Source organism: Sminthopsis crassicaudata, chromosome 2 (genome assembly GCF_048593235.1).
Source record: "Sminthopsis crassicaudata isolate SCR6 chromosome 2, ASM4859323v1, whole genome shotgun sequence".
Taxonomy (NCBI): domain Eukaryota; kingdom Metazoa; phylum Chordata; class Mammalia; order Dasyuromorphia; family Dasyuridae; genus Sminthopsis; species Sminthopsis crassicaudata.
The window spans coordinates 120,971,876-120,986,445 of NC_133618.1; the positions used below are offsets into that span (position 1 = coordinate 120,971,876).

The window sequence follows — 14,570 nt, forward strand, 5'->3', positions numbered from 1 at the left end:
AGTAACACTCCTGAGTGCAGATCCAAGTAGATTAAAACATAATTAGGAAATAATTAGAAAAATAAATAAAAATACATTAAAACATATATATGTTAATTTATTGCCTTCATAGACCACATGTACAGTTAGTGACCCTATTTCTATTTCAGTTTGATACTTCTGATACGACTGACCCAACGTCAGAGAATTCCAAAGAGAAACTTTTATGAACATGGGCAGGTTTTCCTTAAGACTATATGGTTTATGGATATCACAAAATTCATAAACAAGAAGCTTTATGATTGTGATGAATGAACTGGATTCTCACTACTATTGGACTATCCTGAAAATTAATTAGGCTAGATTTGAGCAATTTGATAGAGCTGTAACTGGATTTATAACAAAAGAAATCATGTCAAGTAGATGATCTATTTTCCTTTTTCTCTTCTTATCTGAGAGCATAACTTCTGCAAAGGGTTTGTTCTTTGTGAGCAGAAATTGTAGCCTAAAGGGCAGAAGGGAAGACAAATCTCCATTTATAATAGCCTTATATTTTCAGTTTTTGTGAAACTTTTCTCTTAGGCTTCCCTGCTACTAGACATTTCTCAAAAATTATGGAATTAGATATTTAGACTTGAAAAGGAACTCAGCATTTAATATAAATCTAGTTAAAGCTCTCCTGAAAACAGAACATAGAATTCTCAAATATTCTTTGAACTTAATTGCTGAATTGTTTAAATACCTTCAGAAATGGGAAAGTCACTGCCTTGTAATATATGTAAGCCCATTGTACCTTTGAAATGTGCTAATTGTTAGGAAGCTTTTCTTCATATTAAGCTAAAATTTGCTTTCCTATTATGTACCTGTTGCTCTTTGTTTGGACTTCTAAACCAATTGCAACTCTTCAGATATTTAAAGATGGGTGTCATGCCCCCCATTCCTCTGCTTCCTTCCTGATGATTATCCCCCATAAGTCTTCCCTTCTCAAGGCTAAACTTCTATTCCTTCAGCCATGTCATATAAGACATGATGTGACCACCCTGGTTATCACTTCTGGACATGATTGGGTTTGTCTGCCTTTGTAAATATGCTAGGCTTCTGATGAGAGGATGAGGAAGGTCAGAATATAAGTGACCTAGTATGAAAATGGCCACGAAATGCCTGGTTCTAGGCAAGGCAAGGTTCACTGATCAGGAGCCATGTACCTCTGGGTCGGGGACAGTCTCAGTTCCGAAGTCAGAGGTTGAGGATTAAAGCAAAGGTACCATGATTTGGAAATGGCTGGAAAATTATAAACTACAAAATTTTTGCTTAGACAACATTAACAACTGCCATCAACTGGAGAGAAAAGAAATTTTATAGCAAATAACACTTTCTAAGCTATAGAGGGAACTGAGTTAGCTATATAAGAAAAAGAACCATTTTTCAAATGATAAGTGGACAGTGGATACAAATTGGTAGTTTTCAAATGAAACACAAATCATCAACAACCTATGAAAGAATGTTCCACATCACTAATAAGAGAAATTCAAATTTTAAATGGAGGTTTCACTTTATACTTATCAGATTGGCAAAGATGAGAAAAGAAATTTTGATATGATATGATAGTATATAAAATGATAAATAGAGGGAAAAGGAAGGAAGGAGAAGAGAAAGGAAGAGAAAAAAGAAAGAGGGAGAGAGGAAAAAAGGAAGGAAGAATTTATTAAGTGCTTACCATGTGCTTCATACTCTGCTAACTGCTTTACCAATATTACCTTATTTGATTCTCACAACTGGGAGGTAAGTGTTATCCTTATTTTATAGTTGAAGAAACTGAGGCAGGCAGATATTAAGTGAGTTAACTATGATCATACAACTAGTCATTGTTTAAGACTGCATTTGAACTTAGGTGTTCCTGACTCTGGGCCCAGGACACTCTGTTTTGCCAGTTTGTATTGTGCTTAGTAACTAGCTACCTCCAAGAAATTTAAAAAAAAAAATTGTTTTTCATTGATTTTATTTGAAAAAACAGAATAAGAAAAAATAGAAAAAGAATACAAAACAAAATAAAGCAAAATAAAAGAGAACATTATCATGTGCCCAACAGAATATCAGGGAGGATTAAAAATATATAACAACAAATTACCAGATCAAGGAAGTATATATAATAGACCCAGAGAGGGAACTGAATGTTGGACTACAGCATAGCATTTTTATGCTTTCTGTTGATGTTTGCTTGCATTTTGATTTCTTTCTCAGGTTTTTTTCTTTTTAGATCTGATTTTTCTTGTGCAGCAAGATAACTGTATAAATATGTATACATATATTAGATTTAACATATATTTTAAAATTAAAGAGGAGATTTGAAAAGAATCTTTTGTTCTTTGCTCTTAGCCCTCCTCTGTTAGCTTCCCCCTTCTAGAATGTAAGCTCCTAGGGAGGAGATTCCTGTCATATAACTTCTGTAACATCCAATTAATGGGGAATCAGGGGAAGAACTCCTGCTTCTGGATAGGAAATAAAATGCTGTCTTTGGAGTAGTTAAAAAAAAAAAAAATAAAAAAAAAGTATATATATTAGGGGAAGAAATTATATTCATGAATGTCAATTTTTTCTTTCTTGTAAATCGTTCTTTGGTCCTTTGCTGTGCACTTTATTTACTTTATTCTTTCTCCCCCCTTTCATTCTCTTTTACACCCCCAAGCAAGCAACAGTTAAAAATTAAGATATATTTACATATATATGTAGACACACATACACATAGACATACAACCCCCCCCATACCCATGTCTTTCTTATCCCTGTTGACTCTTTAAATTCTGTTCCATAACTTGCCTTGCAGTTAACCTCCTCTTACCCACTCCTTTCCTCACTCGTTGCTTCCCCATTTAACAATACTATATGATGATCAATTCTGATGAATATGGCCAACTGAAGAAATCAGTTCCAATGGAGCAGTAATGAACTGAACCAGCTACACCCAGCAAAAGAACTCTAAGAGATGATTATGAACCACTACATAGATGGCCACATCCATCAAAATTGATCATCATATAGTATTGTTGTTAAGTATTATAACTTTTTATTGACAAAACATATGCATGGGTAGTTTTTCAGCATTGACCCTTGCTAAAACTTCTGTTCCAACTTTTCCCCTCCTTCCCTCCACCCCCTCCCCTAAATGGCAGGTAGTCCCATACATGTTAAATATGTTAAGGCATATGTTAAATACTATATATGTATACATATGTATACCGTTGTCTTGCTGCATAAGATAAATCGGATTTAGAAAGACGGTAAAAACAAGCTGGGAAGAAAAACAAAAATGCAAGCAAGCAATAACAGAAAGAGTGGAAATGCTATGTTGTGGTCCACACTCATTTCCCAGTGTTCTTTCACCAGGTGTAGCTGGCTCTGTTCATCACCGATCAATTGGAACCGATTTGGATCCTCTCCTTGAAGAGAGCCACTTCCATCAGAATTGAGAATTATTTTCATCTTTGAGACTCTGTATCTCTTTTTCTACTTGGTTAACTTTTTTTTTCTATCTTGTTTTTCTTGAATGGTTTTTATTTTTATTTTTTTAAGTTTTTATTTAATGTCTCTCATTTGATTTTTAAATTCTTTTTTTGAGTTCTATAAATTCTCTCTGTGTGGGGAGCCATTTCATGTTACTTACTCTTTGGGGTAGAAGTTTTTTTTTTTTTTTTTTTTAATTAAAGTTTCCTCTGAATAAGAACCTTGGTCTTCCCTGTTCCCATATATTAAAGTGGTGGGATTCTTTCTTCTTTGCATGTTCATTTTTTTTGGTAAATAAGAGGTATTAGTGTAAGTAGCTTTAATTCATGGGGTGAGGAGATGGGTGCTTCAAGCTTCCCTTCAGCTCTCCCTTCTCACCAGGAAGCCCAAACCAAGATTGCAAGTGCCCACAGCCAGCAGCATTCCACTCCAGGAATTAAAAAAAAACAAAAAAAAAAAACCCGATAAATGGTAGAAGAGCTAGGCACAGGAGTTCTCAAACTGCAGCCCACTGAGGACATTTATGCAGCCGGCCAGGTTATGGCAAATGGGCTGAGGGGCGGAGATAGAGTGTGAGGTTTTGTTTTAACTACAGTCCGGCCCTCCAAGTCTGAGGGACAGTGAACTGGGCCCCTATTTAAAAAGTTTGAGGACCACTGACCCCTGCTAGGGAATATAGAGACACTGATATTTTTCCAGTTTTGTCCAACTTTTCACGATGAGTTCCTTGAGAAGCAAGGACTATCTTTGCTTCTTTTGTATCTTCTGCACTTAGCACAATGTGTGGCACACAGTAGATACTTAATAATTGCATTTTGATTATTTGCCCACAGTCACATAGGATACTAATATCAGAAGGGAGTAGAATCCAAAGCTCCTGGCTTTCTAATATTGGGATCTACCATTATTACAACTTGAGAATATGTCTATTCACAGCACTCTCAGATATAATGTTTGGAGATTTATGCCACTTGGGAGTGGGTGGGCTGCCTAGATCTTACTTTGAATACCCAAAGTAGGTCCTTCAGTATCCCACAAAGTACCCCATTTATATATGGGAGCCAGTGGGAGGGTAAATTAAAATGTTTCCATATTCATCAAGATTTATTGAGCATGAGAGGTGGCTAGAATATGCAGTGGATAGAGCACTGGCTCTGAAGTCAGGAGAACCTGTGTTCAGAGGCAACCTCAGACACACTGCACTTTCTAGCTTACTAGCTGTGTGACCCTGGACATTATTTTTCCTGATAGTTGCTGTGGGGCACATCTTACCCCCAATTGCCTTGGGCCTCCGCCCACCCTATCCCAAAAAGAATCTTACCTGAAGATTTACTAAATACAGCTATTTACTTATTTACTTATTTATTTATTGTTTATTTATTTATTTATTGCATTGATTGGGATGATTACTAACTGTGCAGCCCTAGACAGATTACTCCCTATCTGGGAACCAAAATGTAGTTCCTTGTCCATAAGAAGAGGAGTAGTAGTAGGCATTTTATTTGTCAAATTGTTTTACTGATTCATTCCAAAACATTAAGCATCAGCCCTGGTAGTAGGAAGGGTGCAAAATGTAGCTAAAATATTATCAAATTACAGATTTAGGGCTAGAAGAAACCTCAGAAGCCATGTACCCAACTCTGACATTTGAATAATAAGGAAAAGTGATTGTTAGTCTTCCCAACTTCTCAACATCAAAGGTAGAATTTAAATCCAGGTTTTCTGACTCTAGAGCTGGTTCTCTAAATGATTGAGGAAAAAAAGAATGATAGCATGTTTTACTATCAATTAAATTTCCTCCTGTATCTTTCCCATTGCCTCCTCCCAGAGAAACATCCCTTATGATAAAAGGTTTAAGAGTAAGGCAGAAAAAACTTAACATCAAAAAAGTCTTAGATCTTATTCAGGCCTTCATGCCCATGGACCAAGACTTCTACAAATGGGAGGGGAAGAGTCTTCTCCCATTTCACTCCTCTTAGGCCAAGTTTGCCCTGATAATTTCACAGCATTTAGTTTCGATTGTTTTGGTGATATTTTACATCCGCATTTTTGTAGTCAAAATATATGTTATTTTTCCTGATAGTTGCTGTGGGGCACATCTTGCTCCAGTCCTTGCTTTTGGGGAAAGGTAAGGTTAGAGGAATCATTTGAGTTCTGTGTTTCTGATTTGTAGTGGGTGTTCATATATGAGGTCTGGCCCCAGTGTAGCAAATGCTTCTGGGGAGGGCTACCAAGGTAAGAGGGGCAAAGCAGCTCAGGAAAATGGATCAAGTCAATTTTTCTGTGCCTAAAGGCAGTTAGATAGCACTGAGTACTGGATCTGGAGTCAGGAAGACCTGAGTTTAAAGTATCACATATTTCCTAGCTATATGACTGTAGATAAGTCACTTAACCTGGTTGCCTCAGTTTTCTCATCTGCAAAATGGGAGAATAATGCATCTCTCCTAGAATTATTGTGAGTATCAAATGAGATGATAATTACAAAGCACTTAGCGTAGTGCCCGTATATTAGATACTATTCAAGCATAAGCTATAAGACCTTAATAATATTGTCCAGCAGTGGAACTGGGTGTGAGTGTCTGCTAAATCTGAGCAAGATAGGGATGACCTAGTCTTGAAAAAATGTTTTCTTAGTTCTGCTTATTCTCTTTGTATTATTAGTTCATGTAAGTCTTTTTTCGTGCATTATTATAACAATATAATAATGTTTCTTATAGCACAATAATAAACTTGAAATCTACTTTGTTTGCATTTCCTTTCCTACTACAAAAAAGAGTTATAATAAATATTTCAGTGTTATATGGAACCTTTTTGTTATTTGACTTCCATGGACTAAATGCCTAACAGTGGAATCTCTTGCATAGTTAAGAAATTGCCAGATCGGCTATACAAACTCACAGCTCCACCAAAAGTGCATTTCCATAATCCTCCCACATCAATTATCTCTATCTTGTTATTTTTGCCAGTTATCTGAATGTGATGTAAAACTTCCAAATTGTTAAGGTTTTCTTATTACTTTTATCATTTATGCTTTTGAAACATTTTTTCATGTGGCTGCTATGTTTGTGAACTTTGTCATATTCTCTGACCATTTATCTTACTGGAGAATGAGCTAGCACTCTTTCTACTCTATGAGGCTATTTTGTTTTCCCACATGGAATTTATTTATTTATTTATTTATTATTATTATTATGGTTTTTTATTTACAAGATATATGTATGGGTAATTTTTCAATATTGACCCATGTAAAACCTTTTCCAATTTTTCCCCTCCTCCCCACCCCCTCCCCTAGATGGCAGGTAGTCCAATACATGTTAAATATGTTAAGGTATATGTTAAATACAATATATGTATACATATTTATATAGTTATCTTGCTGCACAAGAAAAATTAGATCTAGAAAGAAAGAAAAAAAAAACCTGAGAAGGAAAACAAAAACACAAGCAAACAATAACAGAAAGAGTGGAAATGCTATGTTGTGGTCCACACTCATTTTCCATAGTTCTCTCTTTGAGTGTAGCTGATTCGCTTCATTACTGAACAATTGGAACTGGTTTGAATCATCTTAATGTTGAAGAGAGCCGCAGCCATCAGAATTGATCATCGTATAAATTTGTTTTTGCCATGTATAATGATCTCCTGGTTCTGCTCACTTCACTCAGCATCAGTTCATGTAGGCCTCTCCAGGTCTCTCCGAAATCATCCTGGTGGTCATTTCTTACAGAACAATAATATTCCATAACATTCATGTACCACAATTTATTTATCCATTCTCCAACTGATGAGCATCCACTCAGTTTCCAGTTTCTGGCCAATACAAAGAGGGCTGCCACAAACATTTTTGCACACATGGAATTTATAATCCAGCTGGGGATCATAGGATTATAACTCTGGATCTGAAAAGGGACCATTAGTCCACTGTCATTCCCATTTTCCAGTTGACAAACATGAGTCATTTACTTGGTCAAGTAAGAGTGTGCGGGTGGTATTAATCAGAAGCAGGATTTGACCAGAACAGATGCTCTTTCCACTGTCCCATGCTACTTTCTGATCCCCACATGGAGTTTATATTCCACAAGAGCAATAGAAATAGATAACCATAATGCAGAATTTATTTGGAAGGCAAAACTTTTGTATTAGAGGATCTGTGTTTTATTACTTATATGTCAGGCATTGTGCTTAAGCCCCTGAAATACAAAATCAAAGTGAAAATAGTTACCATTCGGGGAGCTTATACTTTTAAGGGAGAGTACATAAAGAGATATGGACAGGACCTGAATCAAAGCAGATACAAGGAGGTTTTCAAGGGAAAAGGGTTCTCTGGGAAAAAATACAGATACTTAATACAGTGCTTGAAAAATAGTTAAGGGCTTAATAAATGTGTTTCACCCCATTTGTTTATTCACTCAAGGAGCTGACATTCTAATGGGAATAGAATACATACTACTAGGAAGTGGTAGTCTAGAAAAAGGGAGCTTTGTCAAGACATTCACAGAGATTGTATACCCAGCTATTTGGGCATAGATTGTTACTCCCTTTTAAGTGGCAGTATGTACTGAATTATGGTTGATTGGGTAGTTGTGATACGATCTTAAATCATTTGTTGTGTGACTTAACACTGACAGATTTCTGGGTGGATGGTACTTTTTGACTCTTCAAAAATGGATAATAGACTTGGCAATGGTAAGTTTCTCATCCCTCTTGAAAATGTATATCTCAAACCTTGTCACTATCAACATTTATTGAATATCTACTATGAAGTAATGGATGTGAAAGTTCTAAGTAGGGATATTGCTAGGCTGCTAGTTTTTTCAGTCTGTAACTTGAAAGTCTTGTATGCTAAGACATGCCAGACTTTGTGTTTTGCTGGCATGATGGCCTTTATGAACCCAGGGTCTCTTCCATGCTACAATGGAATGGTGGCATTAACATGTTATCATAGCATAATAACTTGCAATGATATTTATTATCGTGCTGCAATTAATAATTTTGCCACCGTGGCAACAATATGCTTGATATAAGCAACATGAAAGATTAACTGTATAAATTGTGATGTAAAAATGTCAAATGTAATCAAGATATTGAGTTAAGCAAGAGGGGTATTTTATGTATGTATGTGTGTGTGTGTGTGTGTGTGTACATATATATATATATATAAAATCACACAAACACTGTTTCATGCCCTGGGTTTTTTTTTTTTTTGTTGTTGTTGTTTTTGTTTTGTTTTTTAAAGCCCACTTTTAGGCATATATCTAGCTATGTCTTGTTGGATACTTACAAGTATCACATTTTAAACAATGTTTATCATATAGACTTATTCCCAATGATAAAAGACCTAGGTTTCTTTCATTCTAGGTTCAACCCTGTGAACAGCAGATCCAGTACTCTGGGCCTCATTGGTTTCCTTTACAATGGTTTCCATCACATTGAAATTGTTTATATAGTGAAGGGAATTGTGTCGCAGGATGAAGAGAACTGGATTTAGCACTAGGGTAGGGGAGAGTTAATATTGAGGCTATTTCTTTGTCATTTCTAACATTAAGAGGCTTTTCCCCTTAATTTTCTATGTTAAAAAAAAAAAAAGTGAATAGTCAACAGAATGATTTATCCAGAGTTACACAGGAAACAGAGCTGATCTTTGAACTTAGCTCACCTGATTCCAGAATACCTGGGAGTTGGCCCTGGCTACCTCTTGATTTCTATAGTTCAGTAACTAAATTTTAAAAGGTATCCCTTTAATCAATCATTCCCAAGCATATATTAAGTTCCCACTATGGAGGCCTTTACTGGGCACTGGAGAGAAAAACACAAAGAGAAACACAAAAAAATCTGTCTGAAGGATTTTTTATTTCCCAATATTTGGTAGATAAAAACACATGGAGGTTTTGACCTCACACAGTATGAAAAGAAACTTGAGCTTTTACAAAATTAGGTCTTGATTTTGATTCTTTCCCCTTTTCTCTGGAACAGAATTTGTGCACCTTTATTAGTGCTGCCAGCAAGTTTGCCCAGCTCCAGTACCTGTGGGAGACAAGGGATTCTGGTACAGTGAGTGCCCTAACCTGGAGCATGTCTGCCTATACTTGTGCAAGTAAGGAAAGGTGGGGGCGGGAAAAGTGATGTATTCCTGAGTTTGCTAAAGTCTTAGGAGTAATAAAATGTACTGTTACATACTAACATATATTGACTGTAGTAATATGTATAATACATATTGATATAACACTATAAGATTTGCAAGATCCTCACAACCATGCTGGGAAATTGTTGTATTATTACCTGTTTTGTAGATCAAAAACACAGAGAAGGGGTGACTTGTCCAGGGACATACAGATAGTAAGTGGGATTTAAGTCTTTCTGACTCAAAAGTCCAGGATTATTCCAGCCTCCCTCTCCTTTATGTACTCAGACTAGAATAAAAACCAGATATAAGGGAGCTTTGTGCTGAGGATATGATGGTTACTCTCCCTAGGTAGGAAAAAAAATACACTGGTTTTCCTCAAAATTTGTTCCTGTATATATCAATACAGATATTGACACAAAATTGATAGGCTGTAATGAGTCTTCTTTGCTTAAAAGAATATTTACCAAGAGAAACCTTGGTGTTTTACAACATGCAGTAGACACTCTACTAGATAGTATTTTAGTACCAGCATTTTTTCTCCTAGAATATGAACAACTACAATTCTAAAACAACTGGTTATTGTTGTTCATTCATTTCGGTTATGTCCACTTAATTTGTGATCACATTTGGGGTTTTCTTGATAGAGATACAAAAGTGGCTTCCATTTCCTTCTTTAGGTCATTTTACAGATTAGGAAACTGAGGCAAACAGGATTAAGAAATTTGCCCAAGGTTACATTGCTAGTATCTGAGATTGAATTTAACATCTTCCTAACTCCAGGCCCTGAACTCTATCCAGCTACCCTATTAACTGTCAACAGGAAAAAATTATTAAGATAATTTTTTCTTTAAGAAGGAAAAAAAGTGAAGGATTTTTACTTCTAAAATAGGCCTCTTAACTTTAGTTCCAAAACTTTCTCAGCTTAACTTTCTTTCTGCTGAAGTATTGAATTTTTCCTTCTTTGATCTGGTTTTTCTTGTACAGCAAGATGATTATATAAATATGTATGCATATATTGGATTTAACATATATTTTTAACATGTTTAACATATATTGGATTACTTGTCCTCTAGGGGAGGAGGTGGAAGGAAGGAGGAGAAATTTGGACTATAAGACTTTGCAAAGGTCAATGTTGGAAAATTATCCATGCATGTTTTGAAAATAGAAAGCTTTAATAATAATAATAATAAAAAAAAAGATAAAGAAATCCAACCATCTAGGAGGTCAAGAAGACTCAGCTAATGGTACAGCTAGTGTCATGTCAAATATGAGGCCGTTTTTGAACATAGGTCTCCCTGACTTTAGGCCAAACACTGTTTCCCCCTAGTTCTCCACAGAGGTTGTTACTTTAGGCCAGCACTCATGAATCTCTTCTATATAGAAGTTTCAGAGGTGCTGTTCCATGACCAAATTAATTTGGGAAATACAGGTTTGTGCTCTTTTCTGACATAATAAAATGGCTTAAAAACTTTCTTCCCTTCAAACATCTGGCCTAATATTAGCTGGTCTCTATTGTTTCTCTGAATGATGGTATCATAAAAATTTATGAAATTCAGTTTGCCTTTGAATAATTTAGAGCACTTAAGAGTAGGGGTAGGGAACATTTGCTAAGGCCATGGGAAGGTACAACTTTCCACTGATTGAGTTCTATAAGTTGATACTTTTGTATGGGGCATCGAATGATGTTATAAATAGCCAGATGGTCCTTAGTAGAAAAAAAAAAATCCCCTACCTCTGCATTAGATAGATTTATGATTTATTTGTAAATAGAACTTGGGGTTAATTCAAGGTTGTGATCCTATATTATTGCTTCATCATCAATTATAATTACTTGTACTACTTGTTCATTACAGGACTCAGTGAAAACATTACTGCTAGAACATTTATTTGTGATTTAGGTCATTTACAATTTCTTTGCAGACTGTCAGCAGCACAGTGCTAGGTATGTCATGATGAGAGCTTACATTTCTCGGGGGCCTAAACAATTTATAAAGCAGTTTCCTAACTTTATTCCTGTGCACACATCCCCATTTTATAGAACAGGAAGCTGAAATTTTAAGACTTCTTTTCCAAGCTGTTAAGAGGCTGTTAAGGAGTAGAATCAGGGCTCAAATCCAGATCCATCCAGTGCCAAGTTAAGTGTTCTTTCTTTGCCGTTTTAGACTTATTAGTGGGAGATTACTAATTGTTGCATTGGAGATGAAATTGGGAGACTAAAGTTAGAATTTGTAATGACCCAGCATGGAGAAAGCATTAGCATTCTTTAGTTCCAGTCTATGGATTAAATTATGGGGGACTTTATAAAGCATTGTACAAATGATGATATAGCTACTTATTATTACTTTCTAGTGATGGATTAAGGTTTTCTTTAATAATTGTCAGGATTGAGAAACAGATGTTTTCCAGTATCATTATTGCAAAGTAAATATAATTTGTTAGTGTTACTCTATTCAGTTCATTGGCACTATATGCCAATATATACATTCTCAATAGTAAAAACATTCTCAGGGGAAGAGAATTCTTCATTCAACATTTTGTCAGGTGCCTTCCTTGTGCAATAAACTTTAAGAATACAGGGTTGAGTAAAAGGCTACATGTATGTCTTTGAAGAGATGTAATTTAGAGTCTAATTTCATTAGTGTGGAAGGACTACCACTGATGTCCCCTTTCTTATCAACTTAGTTGATAGTCACAGGGAACTGCAGTAGTTTCCAAAACTATCTTCTGATGCTTTTGGATGCTAGAAATGGTCCATCAATGGACCAAACTTCATTTTTGCAGCAGAGAATTAAAGAGGAATACAAGAGTGCATATAATTGCAAAAGTTACTAGCTGTTCAAAGATTAAGTGGAAGAATTAATTTCATATATTCCATGCATTCCAAGTACTTAAGGAAAGATGCTTTCCAATTTGGTTTAGAACATCTTGCAGTAAAGAACTTTCATGGGAATGTGTGTGGGACTGGGAATCAGGAAACCCTATACTTAAAATCTCATCTCTGACACTTTTTAGCTTTGTGATTAGGAAAATCACTTAGTGCATTTGAATTGTAATATCTTCATCTGTAAAATGAATTAATAGAACTCTTCAGGCTATTGTGAGCTTTGCAAGCTCACAAGAGGTATATCAAATATCAGCTGTTGTTAAAATTTCAGCTTAAGTTTTAGTTTCTGAAAATTTGGCAGGGGTGAGGGCTGGAATAGTTCAGGTTACATGATTGCTAAAGTCCTTATCAGATTTAACATTCTATGACTTAAATACAGATTGATGGTTGTTCTTCATATATTAACATAATTTGCACTTTATTTTAACTTTTAGCAAGAGTAATAACAACTTTAATGACCACACGTGATCTCATGGGTAAGCACACTTTCCTTGTCTCTTCCTAATTCACACTGAACCTTTTATTTCATAAGACATTCTTTTATATAATCCAGAGTGGGTTGTTTCATGAATAAACAGGAACAGCTTTTCCTTGGTCCTTCCTTGTGCAGTTCATGTATTAAAAGGTGTGTGCACCCAGCCCCTTACAATATACTTTTAAATCCTTTGAATCTCACCTGTAACTCTCCTCCTCCCCAGAGTATACTTTGCAGAAAGAAGTGAATGAGAGGTTAGTGGGCTATCCAGTCTTTTCTAGCACTGGGCTTATGAAATGTGTTTTCTATAGCATGTAGGAAAGAATCTGTTTTCTCATATGTAAAATGAGGTTACTTCATCTTACATCTAAGATGAAGACCGCTCCTTCCAGTATTATCTTTTTTACCTGAGAGCTCTGTATGTTCTAAAGAATAAAACATCAGAGTGACTAGATCTTCAAGCTTCCACACTTCCACAAAATATTAAGTTAAAAAGATTTTTGTTTTCAAGATTTTGTCATATTTGTTTTGAAAATTATATCCAAGCCATTGTCTAGTCACTCTTAGTAACCATTTTAATTATAATGGCTGATTTTGGGATTGCTCAACCATCACAGCAGACTTCATTTCCCCAGGGTATGTGCCAGTTTGGTGTAATGAATGATTTTGTCTTGCATCTTAAAAAAGAACTAATAATATTTAACATTTTGGTGTTCTACTTGTTTACATTTAACATTATTTTTGTATTTCAGTTCTTATCCGTTTCCTGATCATGCTAGCTCTAAACATATGGGTAACAACTACAATACTTCGCTACAGAAGAATAACTACAAAGCATGAGTAACAGATCATCTCTGGAATGAAACACAACTCAAACTGGAGCAAAGAGAATTAACTTATTTTCTCCAGCATGATTGAAGTCATTTGGATTTTAAAATCAGGATGATTTTAAGTGTGGCAACCTTACTATCTAAACACATTTTTTAATACTTTTAGCTTGAAGCTACAAGTAAATTTTCCTTGAGGAAAAATTTTGAACAGGGTGAGCTGGAATTGTATCCCAGAGCTTATTGGTCATCTAATCCAAATCTTTTTATAAACTGAGGTATTGGTGTGTAGGTGTGGGTGGAAGGGGAAAGTCACTTGACTTAAGATAGTGACTTGATACTCTGGGTCAGTGTTTTTTCCATTGTACCACATTAGCCTCAAATTGTCATTAAAAATCTCACTTTGTCTTGGTCATTTCCTATTGAGTGATGAGATACTACACACGCAACAATGCCATTTTGGTGCTTCCAAAATGGCCTCCGTTATTTGAAGAAACACACAATTATCTTCACTGAATTTTGAAACTAAGGTAGCTGGACAAAACCAGTTTTTGTTTTTTGAAAACAAAAATTATGGGCTCATAAGAGGAAGTAAGTATATAAGTGGAAGGGATATTTATCTTTATCATTGCCCTTTTCTAGATCATAAAATTAAAAAATAAGAAATTTGTTGATCTCATAGTTCAAGTGAAGATAGATTCAGAGGAAGACAAATGACTGGCTAAGGGGACAGAATCAGTATTAGAACACAAACCATATTAAATCACAAGAGTTTTAAAGACT

General features: G+C 35.4%; 1 protein-coding gene across 1 annotated transcript in view; it reads left to right on the top strand.

Annotated features, from left to right (window-relative positions):
* SLC66A3 (solute carrier family 66 member 3) overlaps positions 1 to 14,200 on the top strand; it is a 38,291-nt gene extending 24,091 nt beyond the window's left edge. The window contains exons 4-7 of the mRNA XM_074287117.1: positions 8,106 to 8,163; positions 9,451 to 9,571; positions 12,920 to 12,961; positions 13,713 to 14,200. Coding sequence (XP_074143218.1) covers positions 8,106 to 8,163; positions 9,451 to 9,571; positions 12,920 to 12,961; positions 13,713 to 13,804 — 313 coding nt within the window. The 3' untranslated portion in view covers positions 13,805 to 14,200. The remainder of the gene's footprint in view (positions 1 to 8,105; positions 8,164 to 9,450; positions 9,572 to 12,919; positions 12,962 to 13,712) is intronic.
* The last annotated feature ends 370 nt before the right edge of the window (positions 14,201 to 14,570 follow it).